General features: G+C 46.7%; 1 protein-coding gene across 2 annotated transcripts in view; it reads right to left on the reverse strand.

The window, feature by feature from the left end:
• Positions 1-2,121: 2,121 nt before the first annotated feature.
• ABCA5 (ATP binding cassette subfamily A member 5) overlaps positions 2,122-19,505 on the reverse strand; it is a 33,679-nt gene continuing 16,295 nt past the window's right edge. For both annotated transcript variants that reach the window (XM_009646150.2, XM_035901548.1), the window contains 22 exons: positions 18,963-19,082; positions 17,749-17,950; positions 17,339-17,508; positions 16,356-16,489; positions 14,952-15,089; positions 14,231-14,344; positions 13,700-13,870; positions 12,436-12,549; positions 12,044-12,181; positions 11,264-11,338; positions 10,629-10,720; positions 9,977-10,103; positions 9,763-9,880; positions 9,566-9,657; positions 9,235-9,410; positions 8,654-8,729; positions 8,457-8,551; positions 7,869-7,988; positions 7,495-7,644; positions 6,436-6,515; positions 6,125-6,180; positions 2,122-5,420 (listed from right to left, as the gene is read on the reverse strand). In XM_009646150.2, the coding sequence (XP_009644445.1) occupies positions 5,313-5,420; positions 6,125-6,180; positions 6,436-6,515; positions 7,495-7,644; positions 7,869-7,988; positions 8,457-8,551; positions 8,654-8,729; positions 9,235-9,410; positions 9,566-9,657; positions 9,763-9,880; positions 9,977-10,103; positions 10,629-10,720; positions 11,264-11,338; positions 12,044-12,181; positions 12,436-12,549; positions 13,700-13,870; positions 14,231-14,344; positions 14,952-15,089; positions 16,356-16,489; positions 17,339-17,508; positions 17,749-17,950; positions 18,963-19,082 (2,666 nt within the window). In that variant the 3' untranslated portion in view covers positions 2,122-5,312. The remainder of the gene's footprint in view (positions 5,421-6,124; positions 6,181-6,435; positions 6,516-7,494; positions 7,645-7,868; positions 7,989-8,456; positions 8,552-8,653; positions 8,730-9,234; positions 9,411-9,565; positions 9,658-9,762; positions 9,881-9,976; positions 10,104-10,628; positions 10,721-11,263; positions 11,339-12,043; positions 12,182-12,435; positions 12,550-13,699; positions 13,871-14,230; positions 14,345-14,951; positions 15,090-16,355; positions 16,490-17,338; positions 17,509-17,748; positions 17,951-18,962; positions 19,083-19,505) is intronic.

Consider the following 19,505-nt stretch of genomic DNA (forward strand, 5'->3'; position numbering starts at 1 on the left):
GAGGCGAATCCTGCATCCCAGCACCAACAGGATTTTTATTTCTCATTTCTCTTTTCCCCTTTGCTTTTAATAATTTTGGTTTTTTTCCACTCCTTTTAATTGCTTTTCCAGCAGCTGTCACACAGCTGGAATCAGGATGGAGTTTTGTTAGGTTGGTTGTTTTTTTTTTTTGGTTTTTTTTTTGGTTTTTTTTTTGAAAGAAGTAGGTTTCCAATGGTTCTGCATTCAAAACAGGGAGGTGAGGAAATCAGATAAGCCAGGAAATCCAAATGAATTGGAAGGGTGTGCAGCCACACGGCAGTTCAAGTAGTTAAAGGAATTTGACTGTCCTGGAACTTCAACAGCTTGAGGACTCGGCCTCTGATTTGCAGAGCTGACGAAAACCACAAAAGCCGTCTGGTTGTTGCTTAACAAAAGGCCACAGCTCTTCTGCAGCTGCCAATTTACTCATTTTCAAGGAATTAGCTCATTTAGGAGAGGAGCAGAGCGTTTTCCTGCATCCCTTCCCATTGGGCAACAAGCGAGAAATGGGGAAGGCTTCTCGTAACCACAAAAAAAGCACAGCCGAGATGCACTTCACTACAAACCCACTGCATTTCTGACACGTACCCCATGCCATACACAGGGCAGGCAGTGCCTGTGCCCTGCCATGCCTGCACGTTATCTATAGAAAATGTATTTTAACAGAAAAATGAGCTCTGCTCTGCATGCTCCTTGGTTTCCCATCCTGCGCACTGGGGGCTGCTCCGGGCTCTGCCGCTGAAGTGGGACCCCAGTCCAAGGCAAGGCGTTGGGGTTTCACTGAAAAGCAGCTAGAGAGCAGGTAGCACTTCAAAATATCATTAATTAAATCCCCAAGCAGTTGCTCCATGTGATTTCTGAAGAAGGAGCTCAGGACCAGCCTTGGATCAGCCCTTACATCTACAAGGAGGAAGGCTGAGGACGGAGCCAGCATCCTCCAAGGGGGACACTCAAAGCAATGCGTTTCAGGAAAAAAGAACTGAAAGCTCCAGGGTACTCTTACAAAGGAGAATTTCAGCATGCTAAACTAGGGATTTGCTGGAGATCTCTTCAAGGGAGCATTACAAGGGAATGGATTAATTTTACAGCTTTAAATAAATAAATAAACTGCACGCTGCCGTTAACGCACCATTAAAGACAAACTAGTGGGAAAACCTGGGAACTTTGACCAAGTTCAGATTAAATTTCTTTAGGGTTATTTTCCTCCCCACCGTGGGGTCTAGGGACACCGAGGCACAACCCCCTCTCATTTTGCTAAGTCCTTAGCTGATCCACAGGGCTGGAGGTGGACCTCCTCCTCCTCCTCCTCTTCCTCAGCAGCGGGTCACGCCAGGAGCTGGCAGTCCTGAGGAGCAGGCAGCGTTCTTCATCCCTGCAGACCACAGTTTTGTCTTCCAGCTTCAGCCAAACCTCTCACCAGCAACATTTCGCCACCCCCTCGCGCCAGAGCGAGCACCCATCCAGCCACAGAGTCAGTTTGCCTTGGGCATGGAGCCAACCAGAAAAATGAAATTTTTTTTTTTTTCTCTCCTCTCTTTGGTGGGATTACTTTTCAAGTGGAGGAACGCGATTCACCCCAGCAGATGCACGGTGCAGCATGCCAGCAGCACGCAGCTGCCGTGGGGTCGCTTCAAACCCGAAATTGGGCTGAATTAATCCGGCCGCTAACACGATACAACTGCGGGCGGGCAGATCCCAAGCCTTGCAGTACTGCGATCCTCCAAATTCAATTAAAACTCTGCAATTACTGCGGCCTGACACCCCCAGCCATGCCAAGAGCCGGGGCCCCCCATGCTCTGCCCAAGCCCCCCAAGCCCCCCATCTCGTTGCATGCCCTGGCGCGCTCCAGGGAACGGCAAAGGCTTTTGCAAACAGCCCCCCTCTTCCTGGCCCAGCAAACCACACGGGCGACGGCAACGCAAGCATTTAACAATCCAATCCATCTTTATTTCGGTAGTACTTTCTGCTGGGAAAGGAAAAAAGCCTCGACTTGGCTGTATTGGTAAAGTGGTAAAAGAAAGGCAGGTGTATAAAATAAACTGCAAATGCCTCAAAGCACCTGGCGGCAATGTCAGGATGCGCGTTACAAACACATCACCTTCAGACCTGATGCCTTCTGCTTCTGCTGGCAGAGTACTGGATGTCGGCTACGCAACGGACTTCACTCACCACACCGAGATGTTTTTAAATAAAGGCTTTTCTTGGTAATGTAAACAAAAATCAGACGCATTAAATTCCTCCCTAGAAAAATACAACCTTAAAATAACACCATAAAGTAAACGTACCTTCCCAGTTTCGGATATACTAGCTAATATTTCTCACAACAACTCTACGAAATAACTAAAACCTTTGTAACTGGGAACAGTGGCACAAACCAAACTGATTTGCAGGTCCCACAGTCAGCCCGAATCCAGCTGCCTTGGCTCCAGGTTAACTCCTAGAGCACCCGCTGGGTGCTGGGATTTGGCAGGTCACCGCTAACAGCCAGACACAGGGAATAATGGAATGGAGCTGAATCGCGGGAACAAAGCGCTCACGTTTCCAGGGGATTCTCTGGTTTAATTTTGCATGTGTTTTTTCCCTATTCTGGCAATTACAGACTTCATATGACGCTTTGAAGGACTTCTGGTTACAATGCGTTCTGATTACAGTGACCTTTTGGGGTGGCACCTGATGCCACGCTGACACATGATGTCACGACGCCAAAAAGATCCCACCCAAATATGCAGTTAACTTAAGGAGCCAAATCTTTTGTACGTGGAACTGCAGAAATACAGTGCCACCATCAACCAGGTTACTCCAGGGTAAACAAGAACAGTAGCAAGCTGAGAAAATCCAGATGCTAACGAAGGCTTTCAGATGATCCATTTGGAACATTAGAAGATAAGAAACTATCTGAAATAGGGTGATGCCATCCAGACAGCATCAAACTACTTCACGGACTATTAACTCTAAGTTAAAGAAGAAAACTAAGACACCAAGGCTCACAGGTCACAACTCTACTTCCCGGAGCTCCCGTGGAAAGATGCTGTACCCTTGCTGGACAGATGTGCAGGCGACACTCAGCTGAAAACCCATTTACAAGAAGACATGGAAGTAAGAAACATGGGATTTGGGGGAGATGCACTTAAGCGTGTACATACAGACATGGGAAAGCATCGAGACAAAATTCTGGATCCTACTTTTGCTCTAAATAAAGGAAAATGCTCGGTGGCACTGGCCAGCAGCAGGGATGCAGCTGGGAGCAATGGGCAGGGGGGCTCCCGGGGCGAAATAAAAGGCTGCATAAACAAAAGAGCTGAATTGGGGTCGTTTTTCTCTTCTTGCAGGGAAGCTTCAGCCCTAGAAAGGTCGCTACTGGAGCTGCAGTTCAGATGCTGGTGCTGTAATCCCGTTCTTTACCCCTGTTCCGTTTCCAGCCGTATGCAAGCACCACGGCTCAGGGCTCATCAGAACGGGCAGATGCACGGGCTGCGCTCCCGAGGGGAAGGGACCTTCCCCTGGAGAAGCAAACGGGATGTCCAGGTGTTCCTGAAGTTCTTGGGCTCAAATTTTAACTCCAAACCAAAATCTGGATGTTTATATGCAATCTATGGGTACAGAATCTATATGTACATGAAGAGTTCACATCTCCCCGTAACAGAGTGAAAAACTAAGGAAAGCAGATTTTGGCTCAACGTGATGATAAACCGTTGCCAGACCTACACCATGCATTATTGCCTGATAATTACAAACAGTTGGGACACAGAACTCCACCATAACCCACCGTTTTTTTGAGTTGTCACAAGAAAAATAAGATATTTTCTAACTTTAGTATGAAGATACACAATTTCTATGACTTATGAAGCCAATGCTTCCATATAAATGCACCTCTGTATTTGCTCACTGCAGAACACAATGAACTGTTAGCAATCTTTAATTTCACCTTATAAAACTAAAAAGGTGATGATAACTTTGTGTAGAAAAAACAAAAAAATAATACATTTTTCAACATACATCTGTCATATCTTAGGATAAAGGATCACGTATTCTGCTCTTCCACGTGCTTCTACGCAAACCAAAGGCACCAATTCCTACTGACGAGGTCGTGAATTTGGATTTTAATTTTGGGGGGTTACGAAGGTGAATGAAAAATTGCCAGGCCAGCACAAAGCAAACGTTCCTGTGCCGAGCACGCTGCTGCGTTACCACTATCACAAGGACAGGTTAGGAAATGCTGTTGCACGTACTTACAAATTCACTGTCAAGAAAAATGAAAACATCTAAACTGGGCTCTGGTCTCTAAAACCAGCTGGCAGGACACAGGTCGTTACACCCAGCGAAAGAAATCAGGCTGTTTTTAATGACGACGAGAAATACCGACATCTCTGCAAACCCCGTAACTACACAGTTATGTCTTTGTACTTTTTACCAAGCGGGGGAAAGAAAGCATCGACTTCTGTACACCCCCTGTAACCCTACAGCGCATGCATCCCAGACATCAGCGCCACCCAGCACGGGTTAGCCACATCTGCCAACCTGCGGTGGAAAGAAACCCAAGTGTCAACGAGTGCCATATGTTATATCTGTAAATGAGCATTTTCACGTTGGCTGGATACCAAGCTAAGCTCGCAGTGTAATTCAGGACCCTCTTTTGCAGTGAACACAGTTACTTTGGAGTGGTTTTTTCCCCTCTCTTCCAAGCAGGTGCATCTTCTAAGCGTAAGCAGGGATGGATCAGCCGGCAGGGGAGCAGGACCTTGCAGGGCCACGCGTCTGCACGGCGCCTCGTCGGGCAGGCAGCGATGCCCAACCGTGGGCATGGGGCATGGCAAGACCCTGCGAACCAGCGAGCGGGTCCCGCGGGACAGGATGCTCCAGTGGGAGCTGGTTTTGCTCAACCACACGATTTCCAGGAAGGACAGCCCAACCCCAGGCAGCCAGCCCAGATTCCGGTGCGGCATGGCCAAGGGAGCCAGGTGGGTGCTCCCAGCACAACCAACCAACACCAGGAGCTGACCGGCTGTCGAGGCGGCGTCTTCTCGCTCAACGCAAACCGGCCAGCAGCGAGGGGAGAAGGGATTTCAGAACAGCCAGAGTCACCATGGGGACGCTCACCGCTTCCACCGCTATTGCGGCATTATCCCTAAAGCCAGGACGGTGGAAGGAACATGCTCCGTGCTTCCAAATACGAATTTTCCTCGTCCATCCCAGCTCCAACGTTTTCCACGCACGCGCCCCCAGCACGCACCCGGAGGATCTTCGCTTGCACAAAACCAGGAGCTGCCGAGCAGATCTGGAGCGTAAGGAGCTCAGAAAACAACTCGGTCCTCCTGCGTCCTCTCCCACCACAGGGTGCTGTTCAGGGTGCCAAAGCTGCTGTCCTCCTCCTCCTGCTCTTTAGCCAGCTCCACAAAAACCTGGAACAGGCAGGAAGGACGTGAGCACACCACGCTCCTCATAGGAGCTTTCTCGGTCACAAATAGAATTCACAGTAGAAATCTCAGGGATATGAACTGTATTGCTTCACCTCTGAGTAGGACATTTTCAGTACTTTGGGATTTTTTCCCCATGCTCCTACCATCCCCACCTCGTTTCAAGAGCACAAGTAAAGGGAAGTTGAACCAAATACAGGCTGAAGGATGTTTATCGTCAGCAATAACTAATCCAGAAGAAGCAATAACAAGCCTCAGCGTTACCCTCCCTTCAGAAACGAAGAGCAATGCCCACCTTCTGAATAAACCAGAGTGGCATTTCCACTAACGTCACAAATTTCTTTCGCTCCAGTCACTGCAGCTGGCGTGTCTTATTTTCAAAAGAAAGGAGAAAATGGGGACAAAGCGAGCAAGGGAACCGACAGCCCCAAATTCACTTTGGAAAAGGGGACTTCACTTCCCCAAAACTGCCTGAACAGGGAAGAGCAGAGCGGCCCCAGCTGCCTGCAAGCCAGGCAGGGGGGATGCCCTGCCCACACAGGGCTCATCTGCCCCCTCCATCCACGGCTCCCAGACAGCAGGGGCAAAGCAAATCCGCACCAGATGCCTGGGAAAACTCCGTCAAAAAATCTGCAACACCTTTGCCTGGCGGGATTTACTTCCATGAAATGTAATCTGCTTTACCATACCTGTTCCAGTGTCGCCTGAGAAAAGCTGTACTCCTCGATGTTAAAGGCGTGCTTTACTGTTGGAAGAATTAATGAGAGCGTAATTAGGGATACTTCACCATCTGACACAGCTGCATTTAAAGCATTTTAAGCTGGCACAAGTGCTCACTGGTGATTTCACCAGAAACAGAGTTGGGGACAGCAATAATAACAGAAAAGATCAATTAAATAAATTTGGAACGGCAATGCAGAAGTGCCACTGCATGGCAAATGTGTCAGTGATGGGAGACAAAATGATTTCTGCACAGGATGCGTGGCAAGCGCTCAATTACCTTCTTCCAGCTTGGAAAAAGAATGCGAAAGCGACTGTACATCTTCTTTAGGAATTTTATACGCCAAAATAGAAGCAAAACTGGAACAAAGAAACAGCAAATTTAGCTTCAGGTAAAATTACTCAAAGCAAAAATATGAATGTGCAAGTGAACTGATTTAAACTCATTTTCTGAAGGTTACTGCAGGCAGTTTGACTAATCATCATCGCACAAGACAACAGGAACGATGCCGCTGGTTTATAATCCCTCTTGGAGATCCAGGTCCAGGTGCATCAGCTGAGACCCGCCTGAGACTGCTCTATGATTTATATGCTCTTCAGCTAAGATTCAACCATTCATATTCTGCCTATAAAGTCATGAAATAAAAATCACTGCCCGGGACTCCCGAAGTTGGGAGGTTTTGCCTTTCAAATGAACTCAGAGGGAGGTCACAGCATCGCTCGGGACTTTGCATCGTCCAGCGGTTCCTGCAACCCAGACTCCAGAACAGGGAGCTGCTCTGCCCCACACATTCGATTCCAAAATATAAACTCTCCCCCAAGTCTCCCGGGCTGAGGAATGCTCCTTACACGATGCCTGCAGCGCCCTTTTTGGAGAGTCTCATCAGCAGTCACCAAGCCAGACCCTCCATTCCATCCGGCAGAAATTCAAAGCCGTTGGGGGAAAACTCAACCAACCCACCCCTCCAGCTTTGAGGGAATCCCCAGAAAACGTTCAAACGTTTCTAGATAACGAGGGCCAGTGACTCAGGGACTCAGATTTTAGCCCCGTTTCCTGGGGGACCCAACGAAGGAGGAAGCCTCCAAGCAACAGCTATGCAGAAATTGAGTTTTGCTTCCTCCATGCCGAACATCTGCACGCGGGGCTCGCAGCTGCCACCCTGGCAGCTTTTGCTGCCCTGCAAAACACCAAAAGACTTCCTCTTTTTTTTAAGCTACGTGTAAATATTTTTTGAAAATTTCAGCACCATGGCATTTCTTCCTCAACGCCAAGGAGCGGCTGAGAAATCAGGGGCTCGTATTCACATCAGTGTTTTCCGCGTATTTGTTGGGAGTTTACCTTTCCTGACGATTCGCGTTTGGGAAGATGTGCACAATCTGCCTCTGCAGATACTCCACCTGTTGTACATCTGCCGTTTCTTTTAATTTCATTTCCAAGAAGTATCCTCTGCCAAACTTACTCTTCAGGTGTTGGACAGTACCTATACACCTACCAATGGTAGAGAGAAAATAAATAGTCGTACATGCGCCACCACGCTCAAAAAGCAGCCTCACTTCTCGCAGACCCTTTTAGCAGTTTAAGTTTAGTTTTGCTCTGAGTTCCAGGTGCAAAAAAATTGTCTACCTGTATTTTCAAAGAAATATATTCTAGTCGACAGCTGTCCTATCCTCCCCACCTCAACACCCGCCTGCAGGGGAGGGTTCCGGTGGTACCTGAGCTGCCCAGACACCAGGATGGCCACGCGGTCACAGACAGCATCCGCCTCTTCCATGTAGTGAGTGGTCAGGATAGCCGCTCTCTCCTTATTCTTAAATGCTGCTCGAATTGCCCGCCTACAAAACATAACCCAAAAAACCAACCAACCAAACAAAAAAAACAAACCCTGAATAAAACATTTAGAATATTTGGCATGTACCAGTAAATCCTGGGTTAGAAAATTAACTCCATCCCAGCTGAAACCAGGAGAGTATGACATGACGACTGTGATGGTCAAACACAAACCCCTTATTTTATGGACCAACGCTGCTCCCACAGCAACCATGAAGATCTGATTTTTTCACACAGATGACTCAAATTTCATACTCCTTATATTATTTTAAAGATTTCTTTTGAGTTTCAAAGCTTTTAATGGCCAAGCTGTTCTGAGAGGGGACACAGATGAAGTGCACTGGCCACTAAGGCAGCGCTGATTCCCTGTCTATGGCTCTCTCTAGTGTTAACAGGGATAATGCACACGTAAAGTGGGACAAACCCCCAAAGAGAAACGATCCTGGGGCAAGCACAGCCCCGGCGGCACTCACCACATGTGCTGCTTGGCTTTTGGATCCATCCCGGTCGACGGTTCATCCAAGAGCGTGACCTGCGGGTTGCCCAGCATACTCAGGGCAAAGCACAGCTGGGAGGAAGGCAAAGGCAAAGGGTGAGGACACCACGGCTGCTGGAGACACCACGGCTGCTGGAAACACCCAGCATGGCAGCTCAGAAAGCTCCCCCATACCTTGCGTTTCAGCCCTACGCCCAGCTTCTTCGTTGTCTTCTGCAGGTGGTCTTTTAAATCCAGGGCGCTTGCGATGCTGCGGAAGGGAAAGGACCACATTGTGAGAAGCCGAGAGGGTGATGGTTCGGCTTCCCCCTCATCCCACAGAATGCAAACAGGCTCATTCGAAGAGCTCAGTTACAAATATCTGTAGGTATTTGTACATAAATTTTAAGAAAAGCAGAGCAGTGAGCAGAATTGGAGCTGGGCGCTTGCACACAAACCCACCCGCCCCATGTCCCAGAGGAGCCCAGGGTGACAACCTAAAACCAGCGCCAAGCCCTGGGCTCCCCATCCCTCTGCAAAGGTCATCGTTAGCGCTTCGTAACTTCGAATAAAAAAATAAAAAAATAAAAAAATACAAATACCAGTTGAATTTTGTGTGGCTGAATCTGTATCTCCTAACCCACAAATTCACACTTGCTGAAAAGATCCAATCAAACTTAAATGAAAATAAGATTGCATTAGGAAAAGGGAAAAAAAAAAAATCTGCTAAGAAGAATATAGCTAAACCTTAAACATTTCTGTAACAAACTACTCACCGTTTTATGACTTCCTTAACATCAGACTGACTCATTCCTTTGATAGCGCCATAAATTTCAAAGTGTTCCTGCAATGTAATATCTGGCCAAAGCGGGTTTGTTTGAGGACAGTACCCCACAAATTTCACGGAGTCCTCGTCGCTGTTCAGGCCAAAGGAATAATCTCCCATCAGAACCTGCGAGGAAAACACAGAATTATTGAGTAGGGTCTAGACAAGTTTCAGAACTGGTTTTGTAAAGTTTTAGCAAAAAACACTTGGGAATGCATGTAATAATAATAATAATAATAATAATAATTCATTTTCTATTTAGTTGGTAGCATGCAACGTACCTGCCCGCTGGTTGGCTCAATCTCTCCGACGAGCATATTAATTAACGTGCTTTTCCCAGCCCCGTTGGGTCCTAACAAACCCAGGATTTCTCCTGAAGAAAGGATAACACAAAACATTGCCCATGAGGTCAGATAAATGGATTCAAGAGTTCTTTTTGTAACTGAACCAGCTCAACAGCAAGTAATTAAACTCCAACCTTTTTTTACGCAGAGAGAAACGTGTTTTGTTGCCACTTTCTTTATTTTTCTCCCCAGAAGAAATTCCTTCCTTTCATCGAATTCTTTGTGCAAGCTGCTGACCAGGATTGCTGGCATCTAATAGAGAGGAGGGAAGTGGCTGCAGACCCCAGCAGCTCTGGGGAACATCTGGATTTGGGTTCTGGGTAGCGCCCATGGGCGCACGGCCATTACCTCCTCGCTCTTGGGGCCGCTCAATATTTCTTGGACGCGCAGCCTCTCCGCCTTCACGTCTCCATCTTCGTTCTCATCACGCGGGACGTCGGGGAACTTCCAGGTTTTGGCTTTTGTAAAACATTTTCTAAGGGGAAGAAAACAACGTGATGCCTCTGCTTGGCATCCAGTGGAGATCTGCTCGCTGCTTTGATGCGGAAAGCAATTTGTGTTTGCTGAACCCAGGAGTAACACATTTATGCAGCACATCTGAGAAGCCCCAGAAGAGCAGAAAGAGCTGTCAAGGACTGCAGCTACGTCATCTTTGTGCCAAGCTCTTTGCTGGGGTACAACATCTCCAGCCATGCAACAGGAAAGGAAGTTCCCCTATTTTTATATAGGGGACATCCTTACAAAATTCCTGATTTTGCACTGATACAACTTAAAAGGAAGTGAAAAACCTTGTTCTGCACTTTAGCGACTGAATTTCAGACAACTGACGTTAGGAGGACAAATTCTTTAGACACTGTGGATGGGATATAACCACAGGTATTTTATTTTCTGTAGTAACCCCATCGCTATCCACTGCACGCTCCAGTTTAATTACCAGCATCTTTTCTAAAACCAGCTTCTTTCGACTACTGCTTTTTAGAAGCCTATTGAACAGACGCACCTGAAAAATGGATCCTCTCTAACTGTCCTCCCCCCATTCTTCAGCTCGAAACATCGCAGCAGGAAGAGCCAGACGACACACTGCAAATAGGGCTAAAATGGACAAATACGGTTCTGGTTACGCGGAGCGCTGCCAGCCCTCCGAGGCTGGTGATCCTATAGGTGACCCTACAGGTGGTTCCACCAGTTCAACGAGTGACAAGAAGCACCAAGCTCCTCACCACCACCAAGTGCTGCTGTTTCCAAGAACATGAAATATGGCATTAGATGCTGCTCCGCGGGGCAACACCGAGGACGCAGAACCAGAGTCTGCTTAGATTTAATGGCAATTATTGGGTTTTTGGAGAGAGAAGGGGCTGTCCCCTGCTCTGGAGTTCCTGCTCCATTAGCAGAGACTCCCATAATAACGAGGATTAATACCAGCACTGTTCATAAGTCTATTAAAGCAGATGTTGAGCTGGTGAGCACAGCAGTTTTTACTGATACTGTTTGTGCTGCAACAGGCTGCAAAGCTGCAGGCTCCGGCGATGCTGAACGTTAGCTCCAATCTTTATTAATAAAGATGCCTGAACAGAAGGGGCCTCCCAGCAGCAGTGAGCAATTCTCTACAGCAAATAATCAAATACCCACACTTACAGCTATAACTGCTACCAGGAGCCGGTCCCACGGGTCGTAGTATCCTCCATCCTTTCGCTTGCCTTTCCATGAGACCTGACAATGCAAAGGAATACTTTCAGGTAAATAATTCCCTACCACAGACCGCATACTCTGTATTGCACTTTAATCTCCAATCAGCCATTTAAGTTATGTTGCTCAAGGCCTTTCTGAGCTCTGCAGAGACCCTGCTTGCACCAGTCTGACACCAATAAACCTCCATCAAAGTCCCCGGGGCTGCTCCCGGTTTAAAGCCACCGACTCCCAACTAATCCATCTCCCATCACTGGGGTTTGCCCAGTCCACAGGCTGAGAAACGCATGGTTTTTCCTTTAGATAGTTGGTGGAAGACTTGTTTCTTTCCTCATTTTAAAGCTGTAACACTTTGCTTACAGGAAAACCAGGGGAGGTTTAGACTAGATATAAGGAAGAAATTCTTTACAATGAGGGTGGTAAAACACTGGAACATGTTGACCAGAGAGGTGGTGGAGGCCCCATCCCTGGGAACATTCAAGGCCAGGTTGGATGGGGCTCTGAGCAACCTGATCTAGTTAGCGGTGTCCCTGCTCTCAGCAGGGGGGTTGGACTAGATGACCTCTAGGGGTCCCTTCCAACCCAAAACATTCTATGATTCTATGATTCCAAAAGCAGCGGTTGCTATTCCTCCCATGTTAAATGACGCTTCCCGTTAGCATTAGAGATGCCCACCCAACCCCAGCCCATCTACAAACGCCCTGGAGAGGATCTCCTGTGCCCCCTTACCTTTATAAAACAAATCAGGCAGCCAATAAGGGGGTAAATAGGAATGAAGATGGAGAAGACATAATGCAGGATGGTGGTTACCAGGTAATAGTCCAGAAAAAAGGCCACTTCGGTGACAACCGTACAGAGCAAGGCTGTCTGTACAAAAGAGACAAGAAAATAAAGTCCATTTTCCTTCAGTTCAGACTCCCTAAGCACGTTATCTAATCTGAGGCACATTTTTTAAAGCTCTTCTCATTTAGGATATGGCAGCAATATAGAGACATTGGTAAATGCTTCAAATTTCTGCTGCATTAAGGACACACCGTTAAATAAAATAGCTGGGAAGCCTGTTGTGGCCTTGGCAATACCCAACCTCCCTAGCCAGCCCAACTCAAGGTAAAGCTACTCACCACTGAAAATATAAACGACCAAAATTCTTTTGTGTTCTGGACTTTTTTAAATGTGAAGGAGACCACGTAAGTGAAGAGCACGACGGAGGGGACATAACCGATCAGGCAAAAAATCTGCAAAGACAGGAAAGGTTTCTTGGGAAATGTGCAGCAAGAACCTGGGGGGGAATTTTTTGTGTAAGTACCAGCTGGAATAACTGTAGTGTGCTACATATTTGATATATTTTGCCACCTCAGTACATACAGCATATACTATTACAGGCACAAATAAGAGTACATGGATAGGCAGGAACTTCACTCTCTCAGTTTCCTTTAAACTACTTCCCTTTTTTTTTTTTATAGCACAGGCTCTCATAAATGTTGACCTGAAGATTTTGGCAAATATTGGGAATTCCACCCTTCAGCCTTACCATTTTTGCAGAAATTAAAACAAGGGTAGATGCAAAAAAAATAGCCCTGCAGTGCAACGGACACATCCCAAGCCTGAGGAACTCAGCTCGTCTGGGAAAGCAGCTAGGAAAATCTGACGCTTCTCAATTACAGCCAATACCTCAGGGAAACCCGCTCTCTGAATATAAAAGGACACGAAGACTTGAAGTCCCTTCAATTTAATCATACGTTGCAATTCATTGCCGAGCTGGTCGGTGGTCAAAGGCACGGTAGCCTTGTCACTAGCAGCACGCCGATGCAAACGGAGCAGTTATCAATCGGCAGCAAAAGAGCACAACACAGACTGAGCAAGCAGGGCAAAGCAGGATGGAGCATTTCCTTGGAAGACCCTGGTATTTTAAAGCTCTATTTTCTTCCAGTTCTGCACGACACCCCAAAATTTGAGTATTTTTCCCCACAAAAAGTGCTTTTGGTGCAGCCTGACTGGTGCCTCCGTGCCAGCAGCCTTAATTAGGCTTTTCCCCTGTATATCGGTCGGGAAAAAAAAAACCTGCTGAGCTATCTAATAAAAATAAACATTGTGGAAAATAACGTAACCATGCTCTCCCATCCCCACCGCACTCACCACAGCAAGGAACTTGCCGACGTAGAAATAAACGCCGTAGTGAAAGGCGAAGAGGCTGCCTATCATCAGGACAAGGATCACAAAAAGTGCTTTTGGTGCAGCCTGACTGGTGCCTCCGTGCCAGCAGCCTTAATTAGGCATTTTCCCCTGTATATCGGTGGGAAAAAAAAAAACCTGCTGAGCTATCTAATAAAAATAAACATTGTGGAAAATAACGTAACCATGCTCTCCCATCCCCACCGCACTCACCACAGCAAGGAACTTGCCGACGTAGAAATAAACGCCGTAGTGAAAGGCGAAGAGGCTGCCTATCATCAGGACAAGGATGGAGAAAAACAGCGGGAGGTCAACGACGGCTTGCCCGGTCCAGTAAGCGGAGGGATAAAGCCCCGCTATCTTCAGCTGCGTGTACGCTTTGATCTGCAACAGGACAAGAAAACCTTAACGAAATATTACTTAAAATGAACACTGTGTTAACCTGCCTCGGTGTGCGAGCAGGATCTTGGGTTTCCCCCTCTAATAAACTGCTTTTACACCGATGTGGCATCAGCCTGTTACCTGGTTCCTGCCCATTTTAGCTGCCAAAGCAGCAAAAAGCATTTCCACGGAAAGCAAAAGGGCTTTTCCCAACTCTGCTCTACCCAAGGCAGCAAACAGCAGTCACATCCATGCCGCCTCTCATGGCAAAAGACGCTATTTAAAACACCCCTTAAAACCCTTGGGATTTTGGGAAAACCTTAAGTTTTTGTGCAGTCTATCAATCCACATCTGGGAATTTACCTTATGGTTTTCTGCATTGTCCATGGCAAAATAGGGTGGCATTCCAGTAATAATGATTCCCAGCAACACAGCTTCAAAATAGATCTCTAGTCTGAAAATTGTGTCTGGAAGATTCTGAAATATAAATCAGATTTCTTCAATACCAGGACCAAAAAAATGCATTTAGAATTGGAACATGACTGTAAATGCTAAAACTGTGTATCTCGATACCATCTGAGCCGCAGCAGGAAGGAAAATACCTGCGAAAGTTTTTGGAGTATTTATAAGAGCATCTAAGAAGCTCCTAGAACATTTATCTGCTGCAGGAGGTCCTCTCCTCTCCTAAAGGCCACCCCAGCTCTGCAGGGGAGACAGCAGACCTCCAGCATCCCGAGAACTGCCAGTAACCTTGAACAAACCCGTAACAGATTCCCAGTAGGAGATCCTCTTTCCAAGCCCCTTTTTCCTCCACCAAACCCCGGCACCTTTCAAGTCCTCTTCAATTCTGCAAAGGTCCATACCACCAGGGTCTTATTCCACGGGCTTCGGCTACTGGGGTCTAATCCTTCCTGAGGGTGCTTTGCAGAGCACAGCCCTTGGTGCTGCAGACAGTCCCAAACCAGCTTCTCCCTTCATTTACGGCGCATTTTTACGCACACCCCCCTCACCCCAGGGATGCTTTGCCACCCGCCCCGTGCTTACGGGTGATTTTTGCCGTGCTGCAGCCACGGGTGCCGCTCACCTGAACGAAGGGGTTGCTCCAGATCTGAATGCTCTCCGTCACGTTTAAATTGCGCAGAAGCAGATTGCTGACAATATTCATCAAAACTGGCAGGGAGTGCACCATGGTACTGTTGAATATGACCGTGAAAACATAGTTCTGGAAAGGAAAGGGTTTTCTCTATTAATTCTCCTGCACGACGGGCAACATCCTGAGAGGGCTCTCCTACGGGCTTAATTAAACCTGAACACTGGGAAAAATCTTTGCATTACAGAGCATGCTTTGCAGGAGGCTCTGGGGTGCTCAGGGTGGTTGCAACACGTAACCTAATTCAGGAAAACAGTCACGCTCCTAGAGAACAAACTATTTGGAATAAATCCCCGGAATGGTTTATGCAACGGCGATGCTATGACAAATGATGCTCCAGACAATTACAGTCTGAAAAACAACACACGCGGTGACCCGCACTCGTATGTTCTTGCTAATGCATTTTAAAACCAGACAGGCAAAAATTTACATTAGCTAAGGGCTGCACTGCCACGCTGATATTAACAGTTTGCCATGAATAAAAATGAGAACAAGAGACAGAGCTGACACATTGCAAAGCAGTTCCTTTGCTGGGGATTAAATACAGCCCCAGTGTTCAAATCTTTCCGACACTCCTTCGGTGACCACACTGAAATGAGTACTGACAATCCAAGAAACTCATTTTTCTTTACACATGAGAGCACCATGGATTATACTTCTGTCAAATTGTATAGTTCAGCCAGTGTAAGTTAAAAAAAAAAAAAAAAATAGATTCCTATGCCAGGTCTCTTGTGAAGTAAAATATTTCTCTTGGCTTTCTGCATCATAGAACCATAGAATGGTTTGGGTTGGAAGGGACCCCCAGAGGTCACCCAGCCCAACCCCCCTGCAGGAGCAGGGACACCTTGAACCACAGCAGGTTCCTCACAGCCCCGGCCAACCTGGCCTGGAATGTTCCCAGGGATGGGGCCTCCACCACCTCTCTGGGCAACCCGTTCCAGTGTTTCACCACCCTCATGGTAAAGAATTTCTTCCTTAGATCCAGTCTAAACCTCCCCTGTTTCAGTTTAAAGCCATCCCCCCTTGTCCTGTCACAGCTGGCCCTACTAAAAAGATTTTCCCCACCTTTCCTCTGGGCCCCCTTTAAGTACATCCTTGTGGGGAAGAAAGGGGGATGGAAGTTCTATTAGCCTACCACAGTTATCATTATGCAAGAACATTGATTTTGACAATATTTCCATTCTGTTAACACCAGTCCTGTTTGAAGGCCTCCTGTATAAGCAGTACTATATATAATTTGATTATATGGCTCAACACGGGCCTTTCAGGCAAGAGTACAGCAAAACCAGCCCCTAACCAGCTGCTTGGGACACGACTGAGCCAGTCTGTCCACCTTACCTGCCTGGATTCAAGGTCAAACACGTTTAAAGCTGCGCTGTGAGGTGCAGCTGAGACGTAATCGCTGTCATTGAACATCTCCAGGAGTATGTTCATGCTCCCAAGAGAGCGGACAATGTCATCGATATCCGATTCTGGTGGAAGACACAGAACACAACGTGATTACTCGTGACCACCTTGGAGTATTTTACACAAAATTATCGATGCGTTTTCCCACTGATAGAACCCTACGATCAAAGACCACTGCTCCCTCACACATGACAACCAGAAAAAAAAAAAAAAAAAAAGTCCTCTGCTGTTTTCAACAACATGAATGATTTTATTTTGGCTTCCTACTCAACACCCTCCGAAGCATTCAAGGAAATGTTTTGGGGTTATATGCTCTAACTGATTTGTGCAAGCCAAATGCAGCGGTGAAGAAGCCAAGGTTGCCAAGGAGCATCATCAGGACGCTCAAAAGTTTCAGCTGAACAGAGAATTATCTACAAGAGCAGGACGCCAGCAGCACTTTGATACAGCTTCCAGAGAAATGAAGCTGTATTAAGCACAAGTTCCTGATAGCTCAAACAGACGCTCGTTTCTATTGCCTGGACCGCTGCTACGCACTTTTAAAACATCCTCAGTTGAAACAGAAAGGAATTTTCCAAAATGCTTTGTAGCAGGATTTTAATGTTGATGTACCTAAACGTCCCTCTGGCCAGCTCCTTCACACGCATCATCTTACGACGTACCGAGCACAAGGCCACCGGACACGGGAGGAAGAGGAGGAAGATCTCCAAAGCAAGCACTACAGCGCTAAGGATACTCGCTTTCTACCATCTCTGGCTACTTGGAAACTCTTCATTTGGGTTAATTTCTAGCAAAAAGTTTGTTCCAAACCCCCAAAGTAGCACCCACCATCTTTCCCCACCACGTGACATGCTGCGTTTAAAGAGAGCGGTGGAGAGGGGAGCCACCCCCGCAGAGCATCTCTGCTCTCCTACCTGTGGAGTTCTGCAGCAGGAGGCGGCTCCTGTACTTGTGATAGTCCTCTCCGGGCTTCAGCAAGTACAAATCTGGGGAAAGTTTGATAGCAGCTACAGAATTTTTGATGATGTGGTGTATGAAAAACAACAAAATCTGAACGACAAGAAAAATGAGAAAAAGCAACAACCTGAAAGAAATAAAAGTTTCGGTTTTATTACAATCCAGCGAAAGCCAACCCAGCTTACGTGCATGTTATTAAAACAACATCTCCCTTGCCCCGAAAAAGCACATGTTCAACAGTAATACTTGTTCACGTTGACATGTAACTATGGGGAAAAAATAATTAATTGCATCCTGCTGTTTCTCTGGTATTATTCAAACAGGTTTTGAGAATTTTCTATTTAAGCGAGCGCGCCCCAATACTCACATAACTCGCACGCATTTGTTTTCCCGCTTGAGGCTGAGAAAGTGAACTTTTGCTATGGTGGCAACCTGCTTCTTCCAGAGGGCTGTATTGCTCATCGCTGGCGCCTTCGTCTCCGAGAGCATCAGGAGGCTCTGCTCCATATCGTCGAGGGATTTGGTATCCATTTCATCCTGCACTTGCTGGGAACTGAACACGCTATAATCTGAAAAAGAAGAGCATAAATCTCTACAAACCTGATGCTCTGTGCCAAAGCTACGTGCTTTGAAATGGGAGGGCTGGAGAAAGCCGGGTGGTCGTCGATTCCTTCCCCTTGCTATTGGGGAAACCATCTCATCTCAACCCCATCTCTCAACTTAACCTCAAGCTCAACGACACCAATCTCCCCAAAAGCCCTGGATCAGCCGCACAGCAGACCCTTAAGGCAGATGACACAAATTTCCACCACCCAAAAGGCGCAACTCACCCCAGTTTCACACCATTAGCCTATGCATGCACCTGTATATTCAGTACCAGCACGTTCAGCTGTTAAGCCCTCTTAGACCCATGCAAAAGCTTTGAGAGCAGGATAGTTTATTAGGCTGTATCACAAAGAAGGCTCTAGAATGATTAGGATAGCTTAAACCATCCCAAGTTGACATCAAAAGAAGAACTGATTAATTCTGTGGTAATATCAAGCAGTCCCAACTTTTCGTTTGAACTGGCAGTTAATTTAAAGGAGGGGAAGGAAGCCAAGTTCAGCTACTTCAGCCTTAAGCGCAGGCTACTAATATCACTGTTCACCAGAAGGCTGGGAATGAGTTTTATGAGTGCAGGTACAGTTTCTTGGGAGTAAGCTCCATTAGGAAAATAAAGCACATTTTAAAAAGCTAGCCATAAAAAGCACAAAGAAGTTAGATGGAAGTATGCTGGATGAAAAGTCATTTACTGCAGGGACAGCCAGTGAAAACCTTTTCCCCTGGATCCTCCTAGGGTCATTCCCCTCCCAAATTCGCTGCTTCTGCAGGCTTCTCATGTTAAATATTTCAAAAGCTTGGAATGCCGTGAGGCTGAAGGAGCCCCGTGCTGCTGGATGTAGCACTCCGTGAGAGGATTTTTTTATTCTTACCCCTGTAGCAAAGCTCCTTCTGGCAGTGACATGGCATGGACAATTCTATGCTAATTAAGACTAAATCAAATATGAGGGAAAACAGGGAAACAGTCACAGTCCATCCCACCTGCTTGATCGATCTCCGCCTCAACTTCCAGCTTCAGATAGACATCCTCCAGCGTCGTCATGGAAACGCCATAGGTGATAACGCCCAAATGGGAATGAGTGTCGAGGTCAGAAAACAAGCCTAGAGACAGAAGCGACACACGCTGGTTCTCTGGAACAGGATCACATCACCTTCCCGAGAGACCTTCAAGCCCACCAGAGGCATCCCTGATAGCTGGCGACGCGTAAACAGGGTTGCTTAATTACAAAGACAGAGGAGGTGGCTTGAGAACCAAGGTTGGGATAAGCTCCTTTTAGCACAAAGCTTCAGCCTCTGCGGGCAGGTATGGGAAACGTGGCATGTTTTTCCCTGAAGCCGTATGAAAACCACTTCAGCATCCTAAAGCTTAGAAATACCACGCACAGGGACTGCAGGACAGCTCATCCTACCTAGATCCCTGCCCAGGCACAAAGAGATTTTACAGACAAAACCACTGAGTAGGTTTTTACATATATATATTTTTTTATATATATATATAATATATATATATTTTACATATATATA

This window comes from Egretta garzetta, unplaced genomic scaffold (assembly GCF_000687185.1).
Source record: "Egretta garzetta isolate BGI_Z169 unplaced genomic scaffold, ASM68718v1 scaffold19, whole genome shotgun sequence".
Taxonomy (NCBI): domain Eukaryota; kingdom Metazoa; phylum Chordata; class Aves; order Pelecaniformes; family Ardeidae; genus Egretta; species Egretta garzetta.